At 39.8% G+C, this 25841-nt stretch overlaps 1 protein-coding gene across 1 annotated transcript in view; it reads right to left on the reverse strand.

Annotated features, from left to right (window-relative positions):
- ERCC6 (ERCC excision repair 6, chromatin remodeling factor) overlaps window positions 1-25841 on the reverse strand; it is a 79712-nt gene that overhangs the window by 18796 nt on the left and 35075 nt on the right. The window contains exons 7-11 of the mRNA XM_054034710.1: window positions 18859-18994; window positions 7487-7657; window positions 4660-4836; window positions 3153-3269; window positions 1182-1277 (exon numbers count right to left, since the gene is read on the reverse strand). Coding sequence (XP_053890685.1) covers window positions 1182-1277; window positions 3153-3269; window positions 4660-4836; window positions 7487-7657; window positions 18859-18994 — 697 coding nt within the window. The remainder of the gene's footprint in view (window positions 1-1181; window positions 1278-3152; window positions 3270-4659; window positions 4837-7486; window positions 7658-18858; window positions 18995-25841) is intronic.

The raw sequence follows: 25841 nt of genomic DNA on the forward strand, positions 1-25841 counted from the left end.
CTGATTTTTGGTTTTAAACTGATAAAACACCCCTGCTACAAACAAACAAAAACAAAACACTGGAAAACCACTGGGACTGGTTAATTGTACCTACTGATTTGTCTATACTGAGCAGTAAGGCAGACTATGGGTGTGTGTGTGTAATTTCTAAAGAGCTCTACTGTGTAGAAATTACTCATTACTGTATAAACAAAGAGAAAGGCCCAACCCCCCCAATTTTTGGGCATCTACAGAGAACTGAAAAATTGTTAAAAAATAAACCTGGAAAAATGAAATAAATAAATCCCCCAAACCAGAAGCTCTACATACGGTTAATGCATTCCCCTGGGATGTCGGAGATGTGGGTTCAACTCTGCCATATGTAGAGAAGGGATTTGGACTTGGATCTCCGCCAATAGAGGAGAGTGCCCTGGCCACTGGGCAATGAGATATTCTTTTGTGGGGTTTTCAATCTCTCCTCTTAAACAGTTTTACTTTTAATAAAATAATTGAAGTCTTACTACAACAAGAATTTGAACCTGGATCTCCCACATCCTAGGTAAGTGCACAAACTCCCAGGCTGTAGAGAGTGACACTCACTCATTTTCTGGCCCAATAACAATTCATTGTCATTCATAGTAGATATTCATCATCATTCATAATTTTTTCAATATCTGAAGTATAATCTATAGGCTACATTCCTTCTGTGGATACCACTATGCATTATAGACAGCATTTTCACTTCTAGAACAGAGGGTCATAAGTTGAAAGCCAACACCAGGATTTAGGTTGTTTACACTTCAAGGCACGTACTAAGGCAAAAGCTGCAAAGTTAAGAAGTCCTTTTACCTATGATTTGTATTTGGGTGAAAGATGAAGATCCTAGTGATTTTTAGAAATGGTAACCCACCTCCTTGGCCAGCATTCCCTCGTTCAGCAAAACTGGTTCTAATATCCAGTTGTGTGTGCATGCTATTGTTCAACACATAATGTCTTCCTCAGTCACTCTACTACTAGCCTCTAATTCATTACTATGTAAAGGGTTCTGGGGACATCTTGGGTATAAAGGTTTTTGTTTTGTTTCCCCTCTAAGATCCTGCTCAGAGTCCAGCTAGAAAAATGCCAAAGGGCAGTCAGCACCTTTATCCAGATGGCTATCTTTAAACTCTTACATGTCATCATCTACCTTAATTAATGCCAACCTGCATTTCTCCACTGAGAATCTGGTAAACTTCTTTGGAATCAATGAAGTTTTGGTAGACTTGCCGTTGTTCATCTGTCAAACGGCAAAACAGAACCTAAAAAAATAAAATAATAATATCGTGCACTTATCCAGTTACCGTTCAACTTCATGAGATATGAAATGTGCAACAAACAAAAAGAATAAAGCTTCACTGAGGAACTCTTGATCCATCAAAAGTGCAAAATTAAGAATAAGAGCCCATCAGAAGTTAAAACATTTAGAAAAGGGTACAGTATCTGTAGGGGGCAAATGCTATAGTTAGGGATGAGTTTCAGCATCCATTCTGTGCCCTTCTCAGTTGTTCATAATTTTCTCCAACTGCATTTATTTATGCAAGCTTCACTTTCCGATTTCCTGACTTCATTGCTTAACTGTGCAATCTTAACATTCCCTTAATGCAAGGGCTTTTTAAAGTGGAATGTATAGAATACTAAGTATTGGAAGCACTTTGTACAGTGTATCTGTTATGTCCCTTAAAACCTGCAATCCCCTTATGATCTCATGGGTAAACAATAGGTTAGCATATGTAATCTGTTCTGTCATTAATCTTTGAACGTGATCATATAATGATTTTTCACATTGCCTGATGGGCTAAAATGGAACAAAATCACTCACTCACATCCTGCAAGGCAACAAACATTATGCTGTAAGTCAAACTCACGTACACATGAGTCTGTGACTGACAAGAAAAATCAAATGATTTTAATTCACTTTGGAATGTGTTCTTTAGGGGGAAGCAGCCTACATTCTTTAAAGTGTACTGAAGCCATGTTCCAGAGTTTGACTGAACAGAGAGCATGAGACTTCACAGCAGACACAACGATCTCCCCTGTTAACTCACTGCCCACTCCATGACACTGTCCCAATGTGGAATCACTAGTATGACTACTTGTCTTAGATGCCTAAAGGTGGTAGAAATTGAAGGGAGAAGCATATCAAGGAGCAGTTGTGAGGGGAGCAAGAAGGGGAGAAGGAAGAAAAAGGGGTGCGGTAGAGAAACAAAGCCTGATGCAGGGAGGAAGTAAACTCTAACCCACACTAGAAACAGTGGCTCCTGGGAGTCACAGATGTCTATTTTTTTTGTTAAAAAAACACAACCCTTTCATTAACACAAGAATGGCTGAAGGAATTTAGCTCAAGACCTTTCCAAAAACATTCACCTTCAGGCACAGAACAAGCATGGAAAATTTCAGTCCCAGAAGGGAAGATTTTGGAAGGTTATTAGCATGTACAAACGGGGTCAGAACGGAAACAAATTTGCAACCTGAACTACTACTGTCACACTACATATTTCCCTGTAATAATTTGTTGGCCAAATGAACCTCATAACAGCAGGAACAACATTTCTTATGATAACTCTGATAATGAACATACCACAAGAGGTACCCTACAGGCACTGTTCTTAGGATGCAAAAGTCTGGCCATTTGAGGGCTGCACTGATCACTCTCCAGGAGCCCAAGGGCTGAAACCAATTTGCATAAAATAGACTAGAATGCACCTTACATGCCCTTTGCTTTAACATGGATGCATAGCTGTGCGGAGAATACAAGGTCAAGATGAAGCACTGCATGCTGGATCATAGAGGAGGCTGTAAACTGTAGGATTTGTGGGGCTACAATTCCTTATTTAAGATGAAAACAGATACTTTCCACATTACAGAATTCCATCAGACTTTTGTGCCCAGATGATATGGTAATCAGGTGATTTATAAATACCTACAAAATAAAATATCTCCGTTGATATTCAAGCTGCTAGACACACTTTGGCTTCCCCAGCTCATTAGCCTTATGCCACTACTGAGAAGTTAAAATGTGTAGCTTTAACTTCTCTATGCTCTTTTTCCACACTTGCTCTCAACAAAATCAACTGAAGTTTTGCTATGGATTTCAGGAGGCAAAGGATCAAACACTATATATATTTTAAACAAACCTGTTCATTTTTATCTGGCAGTGACAGGCTCATTTTCACATCAGCCTTCATTCTCCGCAGCAAGTAGGGATTTATGGTGTCCCGTAAAACACATGCACACTTGTAGGCAGTTTTTACCTTTAGAAGGGAAAAAAAACACAGCATTTAAGGGAGTTCTTAATGTAGAGGTTTTTTTGTTTTTATTTAAATGAGATTCATTACCTAGGAGTAGGAAAAAGTAAAAAAAAAAAAACTAGATGGCACAAGCAGACACATTATTTCAATTTTCTACCCTTTAATAGATATATGAAGTTACAGTAATGTTTTTTTAGTAACCAATATAATGTGATTTGTAATGAATTCATGTTAGCCAACAATAATATTTAATAAATAGACTCTCTCAGATCAGATACCATTAATTTATTTTGGCTTAATTTGGTGAAATTTATTCCACTGAAAGGAGACCAGAAATTATAGATGTATTGGCTAGTAAGACACACTTCCCCCTAGGCAAGTCCCTTCTATCAATGAATCCGTGTGTGTAAGCTTGCATAAACCAAAAGCCACACACAGAACTGCTCATCTACAGACTGAAGATCAAAACGAAGCCTGAAGCAATGGTGGGTAACAGACAATAAGTGAAGATTAGTGCCCACTTGAGACTATTAAAAAAATCGGTATAAGAAAATCCCTATGATCACAGAAACTAAAGGTCATTCTGGCCTTAAATGGAGCATATGGTTCTGTAATGGGTAATGGATGTGTGAGATGAGTATTAACTGTACATAATGGCTAAAAATACCCTCAATTCTCTTAAAGCAAAACAAAGAATATAATAAATTATTGATACATAAAAATCCAACTGGCCATTCAATTTAGTAAATTACCAAGCCTCAGACAAGGGAAGCACTTAAACTCAGAATGAAGATAAAATTATAGAAAAATGTGTGCATAAAACATTACCAGAAATGTTATAGTAGAAATAATTTATATTCTAAGCATTTATATAGAACTTTTAATCTTCAGGTAACTTTACAAACAATCTAATAACTAATTTAATAAATGCAAATACAGGTAAATGTTTAAAAGTCAGCTAAATAAAATACTTGCCATAACTGCAACAACTGCAAAGATTAACAGATATACTCATGTTTAAAAGAATAATCCGAGGCAGTTTATGCTCCAAAATTAGATTTAGTTTAAAAATACTTTCACAAAATCTGCTATTAATAGGATGGGAATAATTTAATTGTTTTTAAATGAAAACCATTTTCAGTATGGATTTAAACATTTCTCTACAGTGTCTGAAATTCAAATATTACAGCATTTTGCTAATGTTTTAAACCCAAACAGTGAAAAAAAATATATTATATATGTATATATAATGTATGTAAATGTGTTTACTCGATCAGGGCATAAGACATCCAATATAATATACATTTTTAAGTGAGTTTTGAAACAACACAGCAAACCATTTCCTTCAAATTAATGACCATCAATTAGTAAAAATATTTTGCTGTATCTTTACCTGCACGGGAGAGGCATTGGAATATCCTCCCATGGTTATTGGAACAGAGAATTGCTCCATGAAGACAGGCAGTGTTCCCAATTTCCCTGGGAATACAAAGTCAAAGAGGGACCAGAGCTCCTTTAGGTTATTCTGCATAGGGGAGCCAGATAAGATGATTCGATGGGGAGTGCGGAACTATAAATATAAAACAAAACAACTTAGTAGTAAGACATTTTCATGAGTTGGCTTGTAATACAGATGCCTACCGCAGAGGCTATCCAATTTCACATCAATGAGTTGTCACATTTTAAAATATATAGCATATTTTCTCTGAAATGAATATAAGCTTCTTGTGAAATGCTGTCTACCAAACGGATAGCTCAAACAGGACTTACAATTAATACTCCACAAACTAAAATGAACATAATCTGTTTTGGATATATATGATTTAAACCCACATTTAGCACTAATTTACAGCAAATTCTAATAAAACTTTGAATTTATCTGTCTGTTACAGCTGTCCCCCTGCTGTTCTATTTGTGCTGTGTGGCCGCCCCCCCACCTCCCCAGCCATGGAATTAACCAAAGTCACAGCCTGGCCCTGATCATGACAATGGCTTGTGCAGACTGACTGGAGCCATTGCTCTGCTGGGGGGGGGGGGGAGGGGACGGAGGCTTTCGCCCCTTTGTCTAGCTTCTTTGTTTGGACCCGGCTCGGTGTAGGGTGCTCTGCCCAGGTATGCAAGACCTAAAGTGGCCACATAGCTAAGCATAGGAGTCATACCTGTGGCTCAGAATATGCCCAGGCCTGCCTATGCTTACCTGCAACCTTTCCCTGCCTTCTCTCCTCCCCTGTATCAAGAGGAGCCAATCAAAGTTACTGGCGGGAAACTGCCTGAGTTTGCTCTTAAAAACAGACATTTTCTGATCAGACCCCCGGAGAAGGTCCTTGCTTTGCCCCCTGGTCTGATCAGCTAGGGGTCTTTGGGGGGCCCTCTCCCCGCTCTTGTTGTTTTGGAGCGTACCCTCATTTTTAAACTCCCCTCCCACGAACAATGAATTTGTGCCTGGAGATCTCCTGATTATTGTAAGCGAATCGAGTCCTCTCTGCGTCCTCTGATGCTGAAACTACTGTTCCTGCTGCTGCTTTGGGGATTGGTAAAGAAAAACCTCTTGCACACCCCCCTTGTTTTACCTGCTGGCTTTCTTTCCCCCAGCAGGCAGATCCAAGCTAACTCCTTGGTCTGTATCTGTAATCTGTTTCTTGCTCCGCAGTGCCTTTGCTGCTAGAAATAAGCCTGTGCCTTCCTGGACTGTATTCTGGGCTGCCAGCTTGCAGCCACCCCACTGCTAGAGCCACCACTAGTTAAACACTCCCCCCCTTTGGAGCTGTATCCTGGGCACACACCAGTCTGCCCTCTGGAACTACCCCTAGTATAAGGTGCACCCATTAGGTTAGATTTAGCTTTTAGTCTAGATAAGTTGTAATTTCATTTTGCATAGCTGTGGTTAAGTTAGGTTTAGGAAATTGCTTGCATTGTACTCTGTAAATTAGGCTTAAAGAATTGTTGCATTGTGTTTTGTTACTTGCTAATTTGTGTAGTCTTGGTTAAGTTAAATCATAGATAAGATTTTACTATGTCCTGTATAATTGTCTTTCTGCTGTTTAAACTTGCAGCCTGTCTGCTCTCTGTGTCTCCCTGAGTTTAAATCTCCCTCCACCACATGCTCCTCTTCCCCCATCCTCACTTCTCTACCACTTTCTTTCTCTCTCTCTCTCTCTCTCTCTCTGCTGTTTAAACTTGCAGCCTGTCTGCTCTTTCTTTCTCGCTCTCTCAATCCCTTCCCCCACGTGCTCACCCCATTCCCACTGCTGCCAAACCTCAACTGTATTACTGAAGTCTAGCATAAAACCCCATTGGTTACCCCTTTTCTCTCTAACATACCTCACATTTTACATTTACACAACTGTGACACATTTTTTACCTAAAGTCGTTGGTTATTTAACACATTTTACCCATACTGTTAGTTGGTTATATGCTGCTGTGACACATTCTTTACATAGAAATTGTTAGCTACCTGTTACATTTATACTTCAGTGTTAATTGGTTACCAACTGTATTGTACCCCACTGTACTGTACCCCACTATTGAAACCCCCATCCTATTTACTAAAAGAAACCCCTCCACAACTGTCTACCTTAACAAACCCCATACCCCTCTCTATTGAATTTTCCCTGTTTTTGCATTTTCTTAATAGGGTTTATTTTGCACCCCACCAGTGCAGTAGTTGTCCCCCAAGATCCCCTACCTGCTGGCAGGGACAAGAGTTGGCTTGTAATACAGATTCCTAACGCAGAGGCTATCCAATTTCACATCAATGAGTTGTCACATTTTAAAATATATAGCATATTTTCTCTGAAATGAATATAAGCTTCTTGTGAAATGCTGTCTACCAAACGGATAGCTCAAACAGGACTTACCATTAATACTCCACAAACTAAAATGAACATAATCTGTTTTGGATATATATGATTTAAACCCACATTTAGCACTAATTTACAGCAAATTCTAATAAAACTTTGAATTTATCCTATTATGATAACACTATTGATTTTTAGTGACCATTGTAAACAATTTTAAAAATGCCAAATAAATTAAGTATCCAAGCAAGATTTTAAAAGAAAGCCTCATGACATATGCCTTTATTCTTCGCTAAGATTTAAATCTACGACTTTATGATTCACCAATCCACGGTTACTATCAGATTCTGAACTTAAATTTTTCAAATTATTTTAAAAAACTATTACAAATGAAGATATTTGGTTTGTTTTCTGGTACCGTACCTGTTTGCATGCAAGTGTAACTGCAGCATGTGGATTCCGGATTTTATGACCCTCATCTAAAATCACATAATGCCAGTCATAGCTGTTGATATTATCCTGCATCAATCGAATGTATGAATAGGAAGTAATTAGAATGCCATGGCATGCTGCAATTTCACGAATTAGTTTCACCTGTAAAAAGAATGATTTGTTGTCAATAATTTAGCATTAAGATGCCAAATTAAGACCAACTGAACTGTGCATTTGTTATCCCGGTTGTGTTAAAAAGCATCTGAAATAACTAAGTATTCTTTGTAAATAAAATAACTATGGCCGAGACTAGTACTATCTCATCCCAAAAGAGCTAACAAATACATATGAAGGAACAAATTCTGTTTAGATACAATGGTGCAAATCTTAAGTAATTCCAATGACTTAAAATGGAATTACTCAGCATTAGCATGTGTAATTGATCAGAATTTGGTCCACTGCCCTTTCAGAAGAAACACTATTATCTCTTACATTAAAATTCAAGACCTGTTTGGGACCTACTGAAGTTAAGTTTTGCCTGCATAACTAATTTCCTCAAGCCCTCCTCTCTATTGCTCAACCTTAACTTTGGCATTGCAACTAAGATGCAATAATAAAAAAAAAAGGAAAAAATTAGTTAATGAAGATGTATATTTTACAGCCAACAAAGTCTTTCCATTTGGCTAAATCCCACCCAAAGAATTTTGAAGAAAACCATAGAACTAACATGACATTTATCACACTCTTCATTCTGCTTGCTTGTAACATCCCTTTCCCCTACCCTATGTGTCTTGTCTGTTTAGATGGTAAGGTCTTTATGGCAGAGACTGTCGATCTTACCTTTTTCTTGGCCACTTCTATAAACTTTCAAGACTATAGGAGCTGAGCACCTATGCTTTTGGTGCATTTATCTTCTCAACATCTCCGTGAGGTAGGGCAGTGCTATCATCCCCTTTTTACAGATGCAGAACTAATGCCCAAGGAGACTAATAGATTGCCCAAGGAAGTCTGTGGTGGAGCAGGGAACTGAACTCAGGTCTCTTGAGTGACAGGCTAGTGCCCTATCTGCTGGGCATTCCTTCCTCTATTATTCTTTGTCTGTATACTCCCTAGCAAAATAGGGCCTCCTGTCTCAGCTGGCTTTTGGGCATTAACATCAAAATAAATAAAATAATATAACAAAAAGAAGAAATCCACCAATTACCATTTTGTTGGATGTTTTAAATATTGGAAGATCAAAGTCTGGCAAATGAAGACTAACAATAAATAAGAAAATCAAGAAAAAAGGTAAGGGGAAAGTTTGAGAAAAGAATTACGAGCAGGTAACTGGAACTTCTAAACCTTCTCTCAATTTAATCTGCATTCAGGAAGTCAAGAGAAATTAGTCATACGTGAGCCTCAGCCCTCCAGGACTTGGAAAATTCAGGGTGACACACCCACAGATCTGTGGCAGCATTTGGCCAATTATATCTTAACACGTAACTGAGTGTCTTTTTATGCAGAGCTCTCTTACTGGCTTGTAGTAACTATTCAACACTATTTCAAGAGCTGTGCACATTCACTGCTGACCTGGGACTTAATCCTACAATAGTGAAATCAATGGGAGTTTCCCCCAATGATGTTAATAGAAGCAAGATTTGGACACCAGCACAAAAACAGAAAAGAAAAAAAGATGACAGCCAGGGTGTCTTCTGATATTTTAAATTCCCAAGGAGAAAACATGAAAATGTTTGCCAAACAATGGCCAGAACTGGTACGTAACAAAAACAATCATGTATCTAGCAGATTTTGAGCTTATAAACAAAGGTGTGATTTTTAAAAATCAGAATTTTTTTATTTTTTTTTAAACACACTGCTTTCCTCCCTAATGACTCAGATGAACATCTGATAAGCCACCAATCACTTTCTGTAAAAAAAAAAAAAAAAAAAAAAAAAAAAAAAAAAAAAAAAAATTGTAACTGATCCCTATATAGCTGAAGACATGACATAACGCCCCCCCCAACCTCTTCCAGTTCAACCTTAGATTTTCTACTCTTTGAATGTTATCGACTGAAATAAGTGTAACATATGCAATTGTTAAAATAAAAGTAGAAATTAGCTCCTTAATTCCCATAACATGAACTCTTTTTATAACATTCTGTATTACAGAAGCAGTAGTATTCCTAGGCAGATTCGCCCACACAACTTAACTTCACCTGATTCATTCCTAGTATTCTGTAACTGTGTGTTCTAGATTCTCAGTAATGGCCTATCGCAGAATATTGTAGACATCTCTACCCAAACACTTAAGACAAATCATCTCGGGCGATTTCAAATTAAAAGCTTGTAAAATATGTAACCTCTCCTAGTTTTTGCAATTAATAGGGTATGTCTGCAATTAGCCTGACTTACAGAATGCTACACTGTTGTCATTAAAAGATGTTTTGTGAAAGTGCTGCTGTTATTATGGAGGCTCAGGAGACCAATCCCTCCTAGAGGGCAAACAGTGGACTGGTAGAAAAACAACAGCCATAAATCACATTGTCAGATAGCAGAGAGAACAGGAGTGAAACATAGGCACATGAAGGCCATTCACTGTAAACAGCACAGCAGATTCCTAGTCAGGATTTACTGAACCTGTAATTAATTAAAATTTCCTTCAAGCTAAATCTTTAATAAACAAGGATTTGTGCTGACAAAGAAGAAAAACATAGCAAACACAATTTTAACAATGCATACAACAACATTTATTACCTATCATTTCGGTGTATCTAGCGGATACTTGAGGGTGTACGGCGTAAGTTACAGTTCTTAACATAATATAAAAGGAAGAGGGTTTTCAGAGGTTTCAGTGTTAAATTTTGATGTATCCTGTTCTGATACTGTAGCATTTCGGAATTCATGCTACTTTATCAGCTGGTGTATTTATAGTCTTTAGTTTGCAATCTGCACATAATACTCTTTATTTTGCTTAAATTAAGATGTACTTAATAGCAATGTTAGCTTTACTGGGATGTCTCAGGGAACCAATTTAGCCTAATGATAGTGCATGGCAATGACTGCTGCTTAACTGGGACAGCATTAGAATAAGTTTTGCTTAATGGGGACAAATTCATCCAATGCCTAAGGGTTAAGCAGTGGTTAATTAGGCTTGAAATTCTAAGTTCTGGTATTAAAAGAGACGGTGTCACAGACTACAAGAAACAATGACAAAATGAGAACTTTTTTTTCCTTTAAATTTTGCATTTTTATACAAAACAGTATTTTTTGCTATCAGACTTGAAACAATGATCTTTCTTCCTAAATCAGGGTGATAGACTGATTATCTAGGGCCTCCCAATTAAGATGTGTCTAGTGTCCAACACAGGACAGCATTTTGACAAGCAGCAACCAATGATTTTTTTGGCCGTATCCTATTTCTGATGATGCACACCGGAGAAATGCCTCTAACTAAACACATTCTTCTTCCTGCTGAATATTTAAGTGTTATATTGCATGATTTTGTTGTGATACAACCTATGTATGTGAATGAAAAAAATCTGAACAAAAACAGACCATGAACAAGCTGTGCTACAATTTCCCCAAGATTTCAATATGTATTTAAAAAACAAGTGTGAACCTACCAGGACAATAAATATAGAATCGCTTACTCAACCATGTATTATTGTCAATCAAAACTGCCTTCTCCAGCACTCTTTTCACTATCTCATAACTAACCATTAAGAAGAGATCCATAAATTCAACCTATAAAACCTCTCTTTGCTATGTGCCCCCCAAAACAATCTAAATGGCACTATGGAAAGGCTTCAACAACACATTACAAATCTTTAATAAATGTAAAAGTTGCAATTAAAATAGTTAGAGAGCTTATTACATATTTAAAGGGACACTATTTATTGTTGCTTCACTTTAAATTTATTTCCATATTGAGAAAGGGATTTAGTTCCAGGCCTTGGCTACCTTTGAAATGAGGTTTTACAGCTGGTTCTGCCACTGACTCTGTGACCTCTGTACTTCAGTTTCCCTATCTGTACAATAGGAAAATACCTATGTAACAGTAGTAGAACAAGGATTAATTAACATTCGCAAAGCACTTAGAGACTCTCAGGTGGGAAGGTGCTTGTACAGATTCTAGACAGTGTCACATACATGTATATTAGATTTTAAACAGGCTCTCTATGTAGGAAACCAGACCAGTAAATATTGAGCCTGGTGGAGAGAAAGGTATTTCTTTTTTGAAGAGACAATTTTTTAAAATAGTGAAACTATATTGCAGTTAGCCATTTCTACGGATTACATCATTTTCCTTTGCAGTACAAGGTGCCTTTGGCTTTTTTTTTCCTGAAGAAATATTTATTTATAAATAGAGCAAAAATTGCCTATGGGTACACTGCAGAGAGACATTAGCAGTACTTTGATTTCAAAGTCTGGCACTGCATGGTAAATTGTCATGTCAGTATCTGCATGCCTTTCTGTCTTGGAGGGCATGTAACCATGCTCCTGTGCACTTATATCTGGGCTATTCTGCTCTTCAACTGCCTCAAACTGACTAGACATACAAAGATGACTCTGCAACTTTAACAATAGGTTGTGCTTCAAGCTGTGCGTGGGTGCTTTAGTTACTCAGATTGGTCTACATTACACAATTAGGTTGACGTAAGGTAGCTTATGTCGACCTAATTATGTCAGTGTCTACACTACAGCCTTGCTTCTGCGGATGTAAGCGCCCTACTCCACCTCCACAAGAGGCGCAGGGCTTATGGTGGTGTAGTTAGGGCAAGACAGTATCTGTGTAGATACTCCGTTACTTACATCTGCTGTTTGCTGTCCTGTCAATTTCACAGCAGGTGCCATGAAACTGATAAGAAAGCTAGGCAGCTAGAGCCCAGCTGCCCCCCACTCTACTGGAGAGCTGGATGGCTGGACCCCGCTCCCAGCTGGGAGTCGGGGCAAGAAGCCTGGGTACACTTCCATGCTCCCACTCCCTGTCGGGAGCTGGGGCAGCTGGACCCCATTCCCCAGGGCCAAGAAGCCCCGGGAATCTTCCCCCCCACTCACATCGGGGAATGGGGAGGCAGGAAGCCTCAGGCAGCTTCCCCTGGCTTCTGGCAGAGAATGGGGCAGCCTGTCGGGAGCCTGGGGGATAGCTGGGCTCCTGGCAGGGAGCTGCTAGCAGAGCTGAGAGGCTTTAACAGCTTCCCACACTGCCCTTCTTAGGTTGGTGGAAACAATCCTGGTGAGGATGTGCACCACGGACCCAAGGAGAGTAGTGTGGACATGCATCACCGCAGTAATTACTGAGTGCAGTGTAGACATACACTCAGAATTTTGTTGGGTGAGGGAGGTCTTTCCAACCCTCTTCTTTTCCCAGTGACGAAGCGCACTACTGGAAAGCTATATGCTCCACTTTTATAATGGTGTTGGTGGTAAAGAAAAAACAAGTTAACCTCCCATATCTTCAAATACATACATTATCCCTGGGTGAGAGGAGGAGTATAGCAGATTTGCAAGACTGACTGATACAGTTCAAAACTTAGCCACCAGCACTACAGCTTTTTTTTTCTTCTCCTGAACTTCAAATTCTTGTCTTGTAATGCCACATAAAAATTCTCAATAGGAAATGTCTGTTATGCAGTTTTTAAAGTTTGACGGTTGGAGTGATCTGAATTGGACCATTTTGACTTTACAGCTTCTTTGGTCATGTAGTAAGAATCGTTGTGCTGCAAAACCTCGTTTGTACATTTTAATGATTTGCTTAGTTAACTAAACTTTCTCTTGTATTATCTGTTAAGTCTTGCACATGACTTGGCTCATTTTGCCCCCAAATAAACAAATTATTAAACAAGTTTGTAAGCATCTAAAGGATAATAGGGTTATAAAGAGTACCCAGCCTGGATTTGTCAAGAACAAATCATGCCAAATAACCTACATTTCCTCCTTTGACAGGGTTCCTGGGTTACTGCATAGGGGGAAAGCAGTAAATGTAATATATCTTGATTTTAGTAAGGCTTTTGATACAGTTCCACATGATTTGCAGTCTAGGTGAAAACTATAAAGTGGGTACATAATTAGTTGAAAGACTACACTCAGAATAGTTATCAATGGGCTTGCTGTGAAAATGGGAGGGCATATCCAGTGGGGTCCCACCGGGGATCAGTTCTAGGTCTGATAATAGTCAATATTTGCATTAATGACTTGGATAATGGAAAAAGCAACAGAGGGTCCTGTGGCACCTTTAAGACTAACACAAGTATTGGGAGCATAAGCTTTCGTGGGTAAGAACCTCACTTCTTCAGATGCAAGTAATGGAAATCTCCAGAGGCAGGTATAAATCAGTATGGAGATAACGAGATTAGTTCAATCAGGGAGGGTGAGGTGCTCTGCTAGCAGTTGAGGTGTGAACACCAAGGGAGGAGAAACTGCTTCTGTAGTTGGAAAGCCATTCATAGTCTTTGTTTAATCTTGATCTGATGGTGTCAAATTTGCAAATGAACTGGAGCTCAGCAGTTTCTCTTTGGAGTCTGGTCCTGAAGTTTTTTGCTGTCAGATGGCTACCTTAACATCTGCTATTGTGTGGCCAGGGAGGTTGAAGTGTTCTCCTACAGGTTTTTGTATATTGCCATTCCTGATATCTGACTTGTGTCCATTTATTCTCTTGCGTAGTGACTGTCCAGTTTGGCCAATGTACATAGCAGAGGGGCATTGCTGGCATATGATGGCATATATAACATTGGTGGACGTGCAGATGAATGAGCCGGTGATGTTGTAGCTGATCTGGTTAGGTCCTGTGATGGTGTTGCTGGTGTAAATATGTGGGCAGAGTTGGCATCGAGGTTTGTTGCATGGGTTGGTTCCTGAGTTAGAATTGTTATGGTGCGGTGCGTGGTTGCTGGTGAGAATATGCTTAAAGTTGGCGGGTTGTCTGTGGGTGAGGACTGGCCTGTCTCCCAAGGTCTGTGAAAATGAGGGATCATTGTCCAGGATGGGGACGACAACTACAAAGGCACAGTATAACTAGATGTAAAGTGAATAAAATGTTTAGTAGGGTTAATGTTTGTAAAACTTTTGGAGATCCCAGGATGCAAGGCAGTACAACAGTAATAGTACAGTAGATCTAGATATTTTCTCAACTTCTAGTTAAAGAATTCAAGATTCATTTGAAGATTTATAAAACTCTTGTCCTGTTGCCTCTTAGGCCTGGTCCCCACTAAGTCCCCACTTCGGACTAAGGTACGCAAATTCAGCTACGTTAATAACGTAGCTGAATTTGAAGTACCTTAGTCCGAACTTACCGCGGTCCAGACGCGGCAGGAAGGCTCCCCCGTCGATGCCGCGTACTCCTCTCGGCGAGCTGGAGTACCGGCGCCGACTGCGAGCACTTCCGGGATCGATCCGGGATCGATTTATTGCGTCTTAACCAGACGCGATAAATCGATCCCAGAACATCGATTGCGTGCCGCCGGACCCTCCGGTAAGTGAAGACAAGGCCTTAGGTATACTTTGCAGTTACTACCATGTCCAAAAGGCCATGTCAATTCCTATTCAATTTTTTTTTGCCATATAGCTAAATTTTATTCATCAGCTGTAGGAGCTGAATATTTTTGGCTTCTTGGGAGTCATTTGCCCTCTCATGCATCCCAGAGCGCCTCTTATAAGACTACTGTTGTGAATGTTCTTCTGGCCAAGGGCATCTGACTGCAGCGTCCCCTGGAACTTGTTACTTTTCCTGTAACCTCTGGTTAATTCAGAGGAGCCATTAATCACTCTGCACGGACCCACAGCATTCTCATCTCTGCCAGCTTAGGGAGTAAAGGGTCCCTCCTAATGGTGGGCAACCTGTGGCCCGTCAGGGTAATCTGTTGGCAGACCGTTGGTTACATTTGCACCCACACCGCTTCCCGCAGCCCCCATTGGGCAGGAACGGCAAACCACTGGGAGCTGTGGGCAGCTGTGCAAACTTAAACAAATGGTCTGGCAGCCTGACAGCGGATTACCCTGATGGGCCACAGGTAGCCCACCACTGGTCCCTCCCGATCAGGAGCAGAGTATGCTACCACTGCAGGGCTCCCAGATCCTGTTTGTCTGAAAAGCAAAAGTATCAAGCTCAAAACTCACGTGTCACATGGTAACACATTACGATATACCGCTAGATTAATAAGCCAGTCCTAGAACTGTCATTTAAGAATCAAACACCTCTGGGTTGTACTGAGAGAACAGGAGAACTCTGATTTTACTTTTTATCACTTCAATTTCATCTTTAAGTAAGCAAACCTGCTTATCTCTCATCACAATATTCACATTTATTTACTGAACTCAGTATTGTCAGCACAAAGGGGCAGCAAGATCCTTGAATCAAACACTATACAATCTGAACAGATGAATAGCAAACTATATTTAAGGTCACAGGTGATCTGGAGATGGAATCACTGTATTACTGTTGTGTAAACCTTCTGTAGGTGGTAGGTCAGCACTGACAGGCTTCAGAGTAAGTGCGTATTGAGGAAGAATTTGAAATAGGAAAGAACAAGCCTAAAGAACTACTTATTTTGCAGGATCAGATTTCACAATGTTGTAAATTGTATTTGTTTTAATGAAATCATAACAGTAACAGACTCCTTCACTCCAAGACCAATGAAGTGCCAACACAGATTTTATGAAGGGATTTAATTTAATTAGACATATAAACTGATCCTTTTTTGGCTATGGAGTGAGTAGGAAAAACTGTGGCATATAGGGCACGTCTTCACTACCCGCCGGATTGGCGGGTAGCAATCGATGTATTGGAGATCGACTTATCGCGTCTACTGAAGACGTGATAAAATCAATCCCTGATGGCTCTGCCGTCGACTCCGGAAATCCACAGCGGCAAGAGGCGGAAGCGGAGTCGACGGCGGCGCGGCAGCGGTCAACTCGCCGCCGTCCTCACAGCCAGGTAAGTTGACCTAAAATACGCAACTTCAGCTACGCTATTCACATAGCTGAAGTTGCGTATCTTAGGTCGACTGCCCCCCCCGCCCCCCCGTAGTGTAGACCTAGCCATAGCCATGAGCAATGTATGAGTTTTAGACCATGCTGATTTTCCTTGACACCCTAGCGTAAGACATTCTCTTTCAGGGCTCCAAGGTGCAGAGTGCCATTATTGCTTTTGTTGTACAGAAGCCACTGCCTAACCTGCTGATCACTATTGCCTCATTGTTTACTTGTAATCTCCCCTTGCCCCCCATCTGTCTGTATCCATCTGTTGTTTCTTGTCTTATACTTATGCTTGTCTACACTGGCAATTTACAGCGCTGCAACTTTCTTGCTCAGGGGTGTGAAAAGGCACCCCCCTGAGCGCAGCAAGTTTCAGCGCTGTAAAGCATCAGTGTAGACAGTGCACCAGCGCTGGGAACTACGTCCCTCGTGGAGATGGGTTTTTTAGAGCCACGACCACACAAACCACAAGCGTTGCCAGTGTAGACTAGCCCTTAGACTGTAAGTTTCTTGGAGCAGGGAGTGTCTTTTTGTTTTGTGTTTGTATATCACCTTTCACAATGGGGTGCCTGTCCATACCTAAGGCTCCAGGTGCTACGGTAACATAAATAAAAATATTTAAAGAGACATCAGCAGAGGGTATTTGAACTGTTGATTATTTAGATGGTGGGACAGAGTTGGGAGTCCTGAAGTCTTCAGTGTACCTCTCTCCCTACTAGTGGAAATTCTGTGTAAGTTAGACAGGTTCATTAATTAACAAAAACACTAAAATAAGTATGCATGATTTAATTTAGGAAAACATGCAAGCATATTACTGTGGTCAGTAGACTTTTAGGGCTTGAATGAAGACACTGAGTTAATTGAGCAACAGGAAGCTATTAGCACATTTCTCAGTGAGCTGTTCATTTTTTGCTGTGTACTGTAATTGTATCGATTATTTCATAATACATTTAATCAAATGCAATTAAGAGCCATACCACTGTAATATTATTACAAGAAATTCAATAAATATTTAAAGAGAAATTTTAAAATCGTTTACTGAATTCTGCAAACTCACTTAAGCGCCTGAAAACAAATCTAAATATTCTTCTCATTTTCTTTCCGACAAGTACCAAATATTGAAACTTCATGTGAAACGGATTTCATCAGTTTGAGAAATGGAATACAATTTTATAAAATTAAAGGTTACTCCAGAAGTGAAAGAGTAGCAGACACATTGTCAGAGAAAAAAGTTACACTGTCACTGCTCTAAGGGAGTGGGACTCATTGATTTAAACTGAGATAATGACCAAATAAATAAAAAAAAAGTGGACGTGTGTGTGTGTAAGGTGGAATGAATTAAAGATTGGATCAAGGCTTTTCTGATGCAGGATAGCACAATGAAAGAATTCTCCAGTACCAGTAGTCTGTACACAAATAGGTTCTTAGATACACTGATCATTTGCAGAAAAGAAGGCTAATAATTTCATACGCTGTTTTCTAATTATATACAAGGCAAAGGAAACAATTACACCATGGCCTTGCACAATGGTGAACACTTACTTGAGAGCACCTTACCTCTACGGGAATATACAGAAAAGAGTTACTTAAATGATCAAGACTACACTTAACTCAGAGGGAGTTGACAATGCTCAGCACCTTTCTGGATTGAGCCTTCAGACTCTAAAATTAGAAGAAGAGCAATTTATTTGTGCTCACCATGTGCATGTGGGCTTGTATTACACTGCAAAAGTACCTAGAGAGGACTGCATTGATTTTGAAGAGAGCAAAAGGAAAATGTGGACTCCTGGGAATTAAACTCAGATGACAAAAGTTTAGGTTAAACTGATGCAAGGACAACTCTCTCCCTCCGTCAAGAGCATGAGCTGTGTTTGGAATTTTTTGCCTCTGGAGGTAGAAGAATCCAATGTGACAAGATTCAAGAAAGACATGTTGAATATTACATGGCCATCAACACAGTAGGGTGTGAACAGGGTTAGATGACATGGTATGGGAATTCTTACTCACATGCACATGGTTAAACTAGTCCTCAGACATGGGGGTCAAGAAGGATTCCCTTCCCCCAGGGTACACTGGAAGGGGTCTGGGGTGGTTTTTAGTATGTCGGAGTATTGTGAGCTATGGCACGGCGAACAATAAATTCTGTGCGAGAGCACTGCTTACTATGGAAGCATGCGTTAATGTTAAGACTAATACAAAGTTCTTGGTTACATTACGGTTTAGTCATCACTTTTTTTCGTTGCGTTTCCCAGAGAATCTATGCACATCACTGAGAATGTTTTAAAGGATAAAACAATTTAAAAAAAAAAAAAAGAAGCAAATACACAAATCTTCAGGAATAATGGATATACAACCCTATATACTGAGATAACACAAAGTACACACACACACACACACTTTTCAAATGCTACCTTTTTGTTGGTGTAAGAGCCAGTTTCATGTAGAACTGCAACTCTAAAGGGAGGCCACCAACTGTGGAATTCTTTCACCCACTGATGCATCACTGTGGTTGGACACACAATCACCGTTGGGCCCAAACCTTTAAACCTAAAATAAAACATTCAGGAAGAAAACAAATGTGAAATAAATACGCTATATTAAGTGACTCATTAAAGTAACCAACAGACACTCAATAGTTCAAGTAGAATACGCAAGCTAAGGAAATTGATTGGCATTTTTTTTTTTAAAGCATGATGAAAGGGGTAAAGGGTACAGCTACAACAGTTGAACAGTTAATGGATGCATTTATCCATATAAATACAGAAATAGAAAAGCTCCAAACAGAACGGTAAAAGAGTACTGTGGTAATGCAAATCAGATTTAGGATGCACAATGTCTCTTTAAAAGAACCGAAATTATCAACTGCCAACATTTTTTACTTGCATGCTGGCTAAAAACAAATGGGGGCTTATATTCTCTCAATCATCTTATTATACACAGTGTGGATGAGGTAAGGACTTTTATTGCACCAACTTCCGTTAGTGAAAGAAACAACCTTTCAAGCTCCAGGGAACTCTTCTTCAGGTCTGGAAGGTAAACAGTGACACAGCTAAATACAAGATAAGGAGGTAATACATGTTGCAAGAGACCATTCAAGATGAAGTGGACAATTAACAGCACTGCAGTCATAGGGCAAAGGAGGGTTAGAGGGTTACAGATTGGTGCAATGAGACATAAAAAGTATCTCTATTACATGATTTTTAGTGTCTGGCACAGTTATGAATTTAAGCTCCCAGGCTCGTCTTTTGAAGGGGTTATGCAGGTTTCCTTTCAGAAAAAGGACTGAGAGGTCAGATATGAAAGTGATAATTTCGTGAAAAAAGAGTTTGCCCACATCATTATACACTAACATTTTGCATTATGTTGGTAATAAAGAATATACAACTTTAAAACCAAAAATACTTGGAGTTCTGACTACTTTTGGGCTCTGTCTTGTATCCTTTTTATTAAAGGCACACAATTAGAGCACATTTCATATTCAAACTCTTTATAAGAAACTACCTCAACACCCTATGAGGTAGTATCAGACCCCCATTTTAGAAATGGGGATACTGAGGCAGACAGGCAAAATGATCTGCCAAAATCTACAGATGAAGTCAGTGTCAGAGCTAGGATTAGAACTTCCCTGGCTCCCACTTCTTTTGTTCACATCTGACTTCTCTCTCTCTCTCATATATATATATATATATATATGTGTGTGTGTGTGTGTGTGTGTATGTATATATGTATGTATGTATGTATGTATATATATATGTGTATACACACACACACTGTTAGGAACAAACTCCAGGAAGATATAGTTGAATTCATAGCTATCCTGCTCTTCAGAAGGAAAATACTTTATCTCTCTCTTGTTTAAAAAAAAAAAAAAAAGAAAAAAAAGAGACACACAGGGTTAGTCCAGGTAGAAACACTGACAGACTATCATAGAGAAGATACAACAGCAGGAAAAATCTCAACCCAAAATGATACTGTTTTACTGTTAAAATATTCTCTACCTTGAAACATCAACATACATACACATATACGTACATACATACATAAGTCATCTTTAGCATAATCACATACATCTGTATTTTCAAGTCATGAAAAACTGTTGTGGAAAATCATGTGCATTTCAAGAGGTATTATCTGTGAGAGACTGAAGAGAAATCACTAAACACCTCTAGATTACTGATAAATAGCCAGGAAGGAAATAAACTAGAATAGCCACAAAAAAAGGATAACAGTGTTTCAGAGACTGGGGACATTTTATGAAGGATTCTGGTTATTTAACGTATAGGTTTCCAGAATGACAAGAGATCCTGCTCGTTCTAGCCTCATTTCTCCACTTCTTTCTTCCCCCAGCCTCAGCTCCCTCTATGTGGAAAAATGTCTGTGCACTAATAGCCCTTGCTCCCCTCCTTGCTCTCCATCACCAGCTTCCATTACTGTGATGTTTCTTTTTCCTCCTTCCCCACCTCAGTCTATGAAAAAAAAAAAAAGCAGAATGTATGAGATTCACCTGCTACAATACACCTATTTGTTTTAATTCCTGTGCCCCTTCTCCCTACCCTCATTCTTTGCTATCTTCAGGCTCTCTCTATATCTAATTAGTCTGTTTTAGGTACTTTCATGGCCCTAGCTTGTGGTGTCTGAGTACATCACAATCTCCTAATTATGCTCACTACACCACAGTGAGTTAGGAAAAGGCTATTATTCCCCACAGTGAGGAATAAAGACGGGGGAATGGAGGCACAGAGAGACTAAGTGACTTGCCTAAGGTCAGACAGGAAGTCTGTAGCAGAGTTGGGACTTGAACCCAGGCTGACCACATCTTAATCTACTGCCCTAACCACTGGACGATCCTTCTTCAGACTTTAAACTCTTCAGGCAGGGACCATGGCTTTTTTCCCCTTAAATCTGAAAAGCTCCATGCAAAGTAAATAAAGTGACAGGCTATTCAAATGTTTACTCAAAAAACAGCAGAAAGAACACAGGCTCCTCATTATAAACAACCAGACTCAACTAGTTTAGAATAATCCCTAATTAATGTAATTCTCTGACATTTATATCGCTCTGTAACCCCATAATCCCTTTTGGACACTGATAATCCTTTGTCCCCTTTACACTCATACTTCAGCAGTTTCTTTAAAACCGCATGGGTTTAGCTAACCAGTGCAAATGGGCCCAAAGAGCATGTTTGACAATTGAAGTAGACAGCTCGACTTGAGCAGCTGAAATGGTATTTAAAATGCATTCAGAAAACAAGGTATAGCACTTGGGTAGCATTGGCATAACTCCTCTCTACCAGTGCTGCAAACTCAAAACTTCAAACCAAAAATCTCCCAAGCTGTGTAAAGTTTGTCAGTTTTGGTTTGCAGGGGTTTTGTAATCTGTTCCACTTCACAGATGTTTGAGACCCACCCACCCTTCCCTGGAAGTTCATTTCAAAGTAACACACAGGCAAGAAAGCTTCTGATCAAAAACATGTAAAACAATGAGTTGAAACTGAATCCCTCCCTAGAACTCGCATGAAAAAAGGGGGTTCATTTAAAAAAAAAAAAAATCAGTTTTGGTTTGTTCACTGGGTTCACAAACCTGGGCAAAGTTTGGAGGCCTGATATAACCCAAACCCAAGCAAGTTTCACCCAATTTCAAGTTTTCAAAGAGTTCAAACACAGTTTAAAAACAAAAAGAGCTAAAACTATGGAAACAAACTGAATCGGAACTCACAAACAGCTTCCAATGAAGAGAGAGGGAGAGAAGTGCAACCTGGCTTGTTCTTTGGCTCTCAAAAGACGACTGTTTTAATGTCAAGAGATACTATGTTCTTCTGGGCACTTTCATTCACAATTGATTTACTTCTTGGGTTAATATACCACACATTCTTTTATTGAAGCCTTTTCCCCACAATACGATATTAATGAGAGATCTGAGCTATAATCCAATATACCATACTCTTTCATTATGGATCACAGGATATGAATATTGATTGTTAATTGATTTGAGTCTGCTGCTTATTATCAGCACTGGCTGCAGCACTCAAAGGATTCCTACTGAAGGCAGGCAGGTTTTCATTTCTAGCCCCAAATTTCAGGGCTGGCTTTTTGTTTCCCTAGGCTCAATGTGGCATTCTGCTTTGTAAACTTCAAACAGAAAGTAAACTGCTCATCAATGATCTAATGAAATCTTACTTTTTCTGATTTGTTCAACCGTAGCATAAAAAGCAAGACTTGTAATACAAGCCAAAGTACTTATCAGATGCCTACTTAATATAAAACTACTGAAGATCTTCAGTGCTGTTAGGACACTACTGACAGTATTGAGAAGGAACTTTGCCTTTAAACATTCATATTCAGTGGATTATCACTCTCTGAAAATTACCACAGCAGCTAGTTTCTCATGCTTGGTTTCAATCGAGATGGACTGTTTTGGCGGTTTGGAGAAAATCCATTCTAGCTATCTGAAGAGGTCGGAGGGGAAAAAAGGAAAACTACTGATCTGTAAATCTTGTACTCAGAGGGTTGTAATTATAAGAGATTCTTAACTCTTGAATCCACCTCCCAGTGAATTACTAGACTTGCAAAGTTACTCACTTTCTTCACTGGCAGGCAGTGGGTGCCCCAGCTGAAAGGGTACAGCAGGCCCTTCCCTGCCTCTAAGGTTGTCTAGACTTTGAGCTGGAGGTGTGATTCCCATGTCAAGGGAATACAATAGTGTAACCATGGCACTATAAACCGCTAGCCTTCTTGAGTAAATACCTCTCTAAGATGATAGAGACACACTCAGATGGCTAGCCCTTCCAGCCACTAGAGATACACTCTATTTTTAACACACTGGCTCAATCAAAGCTAGTGAGAGTACGTCTTCTTGAGCTGGGAATTACACCTCCTCCTCAAAGTGCAGAGACAGCTTCAGAGAGAAAGTGAAATGCATCAAAATGATATTCAAGACTCATGTGATTAATATAACTGTGCCTTAGCAGGCCTGCCGAGGAAAAGCAACAAAGAATGCAGTCAGCCAAACAGCTGACCATTTAGACATGGTTCTCTTGGAGACAGTTTGACTTAATGCATCTGACAGAAGTGAGAGAAAAATCTGGAGGATGTTCTAAGGACCTCAGTACACTCCAGATGAAGGACAAGGGTCCTTTTAACAAAGAGTTTGTGAAGTCTTGCCAGAATCTGCACAGAAAACAGAGCGAAATGTATCTACCTGCAGCAAATGAAACAGCAGCCAAATAAACTCTGATGGGTGGGATCTGTAACCAAGACTGAGAAGGGCAAAGAAGGCTGGTAAAGTTTTTTGGGAGATAAATAAAATGATCCACCCCTAGGTCTTTTCACTCCAGTTCACAAACCTTTTCCAGTTGAAATTATATGCCCTTCCAATAGATGCCTTCTGGGCAGCTAGAATCACTTGGACACCTGCTCAGAAACAGCAACCTCTTCAATGTCTACCCTATCAGGAGCCATGCTTATAAGATCCCAGGGTATCATGGAGAGAAGGAACATGTTTGTCTGCTCATGCATGCTGAGGTCCTCATTCTGATGCAATCAGCAACTGCCAAGTAAGAACTAATTCTGTGTCAGTCAGTAACTAATAGGCCAGAGGAAGTAGGGAGGCAGAGGGAGGGTATGGCTTATGTGATGGTCCAAGTACACAGACAAGGGAAGACATTTATGGCCACTATGGTATGAGTCTCCGAGTCTGGTTTCTTATGTAGTAAATTAGTAACTTTGTATTCAGAGATGTGACAGAGATACTTCCCCAGCCTTTTATCCAGGACCACTCTTGATGGTGTATTATGGTAGGCTCAGTCTGTCTGCAATAGTTTTGCCCATCCTTATCAAATAAGTGACACGCAGGAGTGTCTTTTAGGGACAGTTTCCAATTCCACCCTGCAGGGCTTTCCAACACAGGAAGTGAGACACCATCCTCCCCTATCATATTCTCATCAGCGTTCTGACTATCAGTCTGAATCAGATGCACCTCTTGATATACTAAGGGGTGAAATCCTGGTCCCATTGATGTCAATGGCAAAACTCCCACTGATTTCAATGGGGCCAAGATTTCACTGTAGATCTTCAAAACCCCAAACACCATATAACGCTGCACTCATCTCCAGGCCATTTATGTGAAGTGTGGATTCCTGAAGAGACTTATGCCAGCATTTTCAACCCTTGGCGTCTATAGTTAGGTTCTTGAATCTTTACTTCGTGGAAGCTGGGGTTGCTCTGCACCTCTGAAAATGAGGCAACTTCTATTTAGGGCACAACCTAAGACACCCAATTTGGAAAATTTTGCTTCTAATACCCTTATTACAATGTCCCTCTCTGTGGGCTTCCCCTCCCATGATTGGAATCAGATATCTGAAAGTCCTTTCTGCATTGTAAATTCTCTATAGACTTCCCCCAAGCAGTGCAATCTCAGAGGGAGCTTGTCACATGGATATCGTGAATCTGTCTTGCCTGTAGTCATGAGGCCTCCAGGGTTTCTAGAGGTGACTCATGTAGGGGCCTCATTTACCAGGAACATTGGTCCAGCCATTATTGTCTTTATTGAAACCTGATCTCTCTGTCAAATCTGTCATGCCAAGTATATACTTCATACTTACAGGATAGGGGACTCAATCCTGGGCCACATCAACTCTGAAAAAGATTTGTGGGTCATGGTGGAGAATCAGCTGAACATGAGCTTCCAGTGCAATGCTGTGGCCAGAAGGGCTAATAAAATCCTTGGATGAATAAACAGGGGAATCCTGAGGAGGCATAGAGAGGGTATTTTACCTCTGTATTTGGCACTGGTGTAACCACTGCTGGGATACGGTCTCCAGTTCTAGTGTCCACAATTCAAGAAGGATGTTGATAAATTGGAGAGGGTTCAGAGAAAAGCCACAAGAATGATTTAAATATTAGAAAACACACCTGATAGTGACAGACTCAAGGAGTTCTAACTATGTAGCTTAATAAAGAGAAAGTTAAGGGTGACTTGATCATAGTCTATAAGTACCTACCATGGGGAACAAAATTTGATAATGGGCTCTTCAATTGAGCAGAGAAAGGTACAACACCATTCAATGGCTTGAATTGAAGCCAGACACATTCAGACTGGAAATTAATTGCAAATTTTTAAACAGTGAGACTAATTAACCATTGGTACAATTTATCAAGTGTCATGGTGGATTCACCATCATTAGCAATTTTTTAAATCAAGACTGGATGTTTCTCTAAAGATCTGCTCTAGGAATTATTTTGGGGATGTTCTATTGCCTGTGTTACAGAGATCAGACTATATGATCATAATGATCTCTCCTGGCCTTGGAATCGATTACTGTAGCAAGGGGGAAGAAAAGCTTGATTACGTTTCCCAGATTTAATGTTCACCGTGTCCTCATTCAAAGTTCTCCTCA

The sequence above is a fragment of the Malaclemys terrapin genome, chromosome 7, assembly GCF_027887155.1.
Source record: "Malaclemys terrapin pileata isolate rMalTer1 chromosome 7, rMalTer1.hap1, whole genome shotgun sequence".
Classification (NCBI taxonomy): Eukaryota; Metazoa; Chordata; order Testudines; family Emydidae; genus Malaclemys; species Malaclemys terrapin.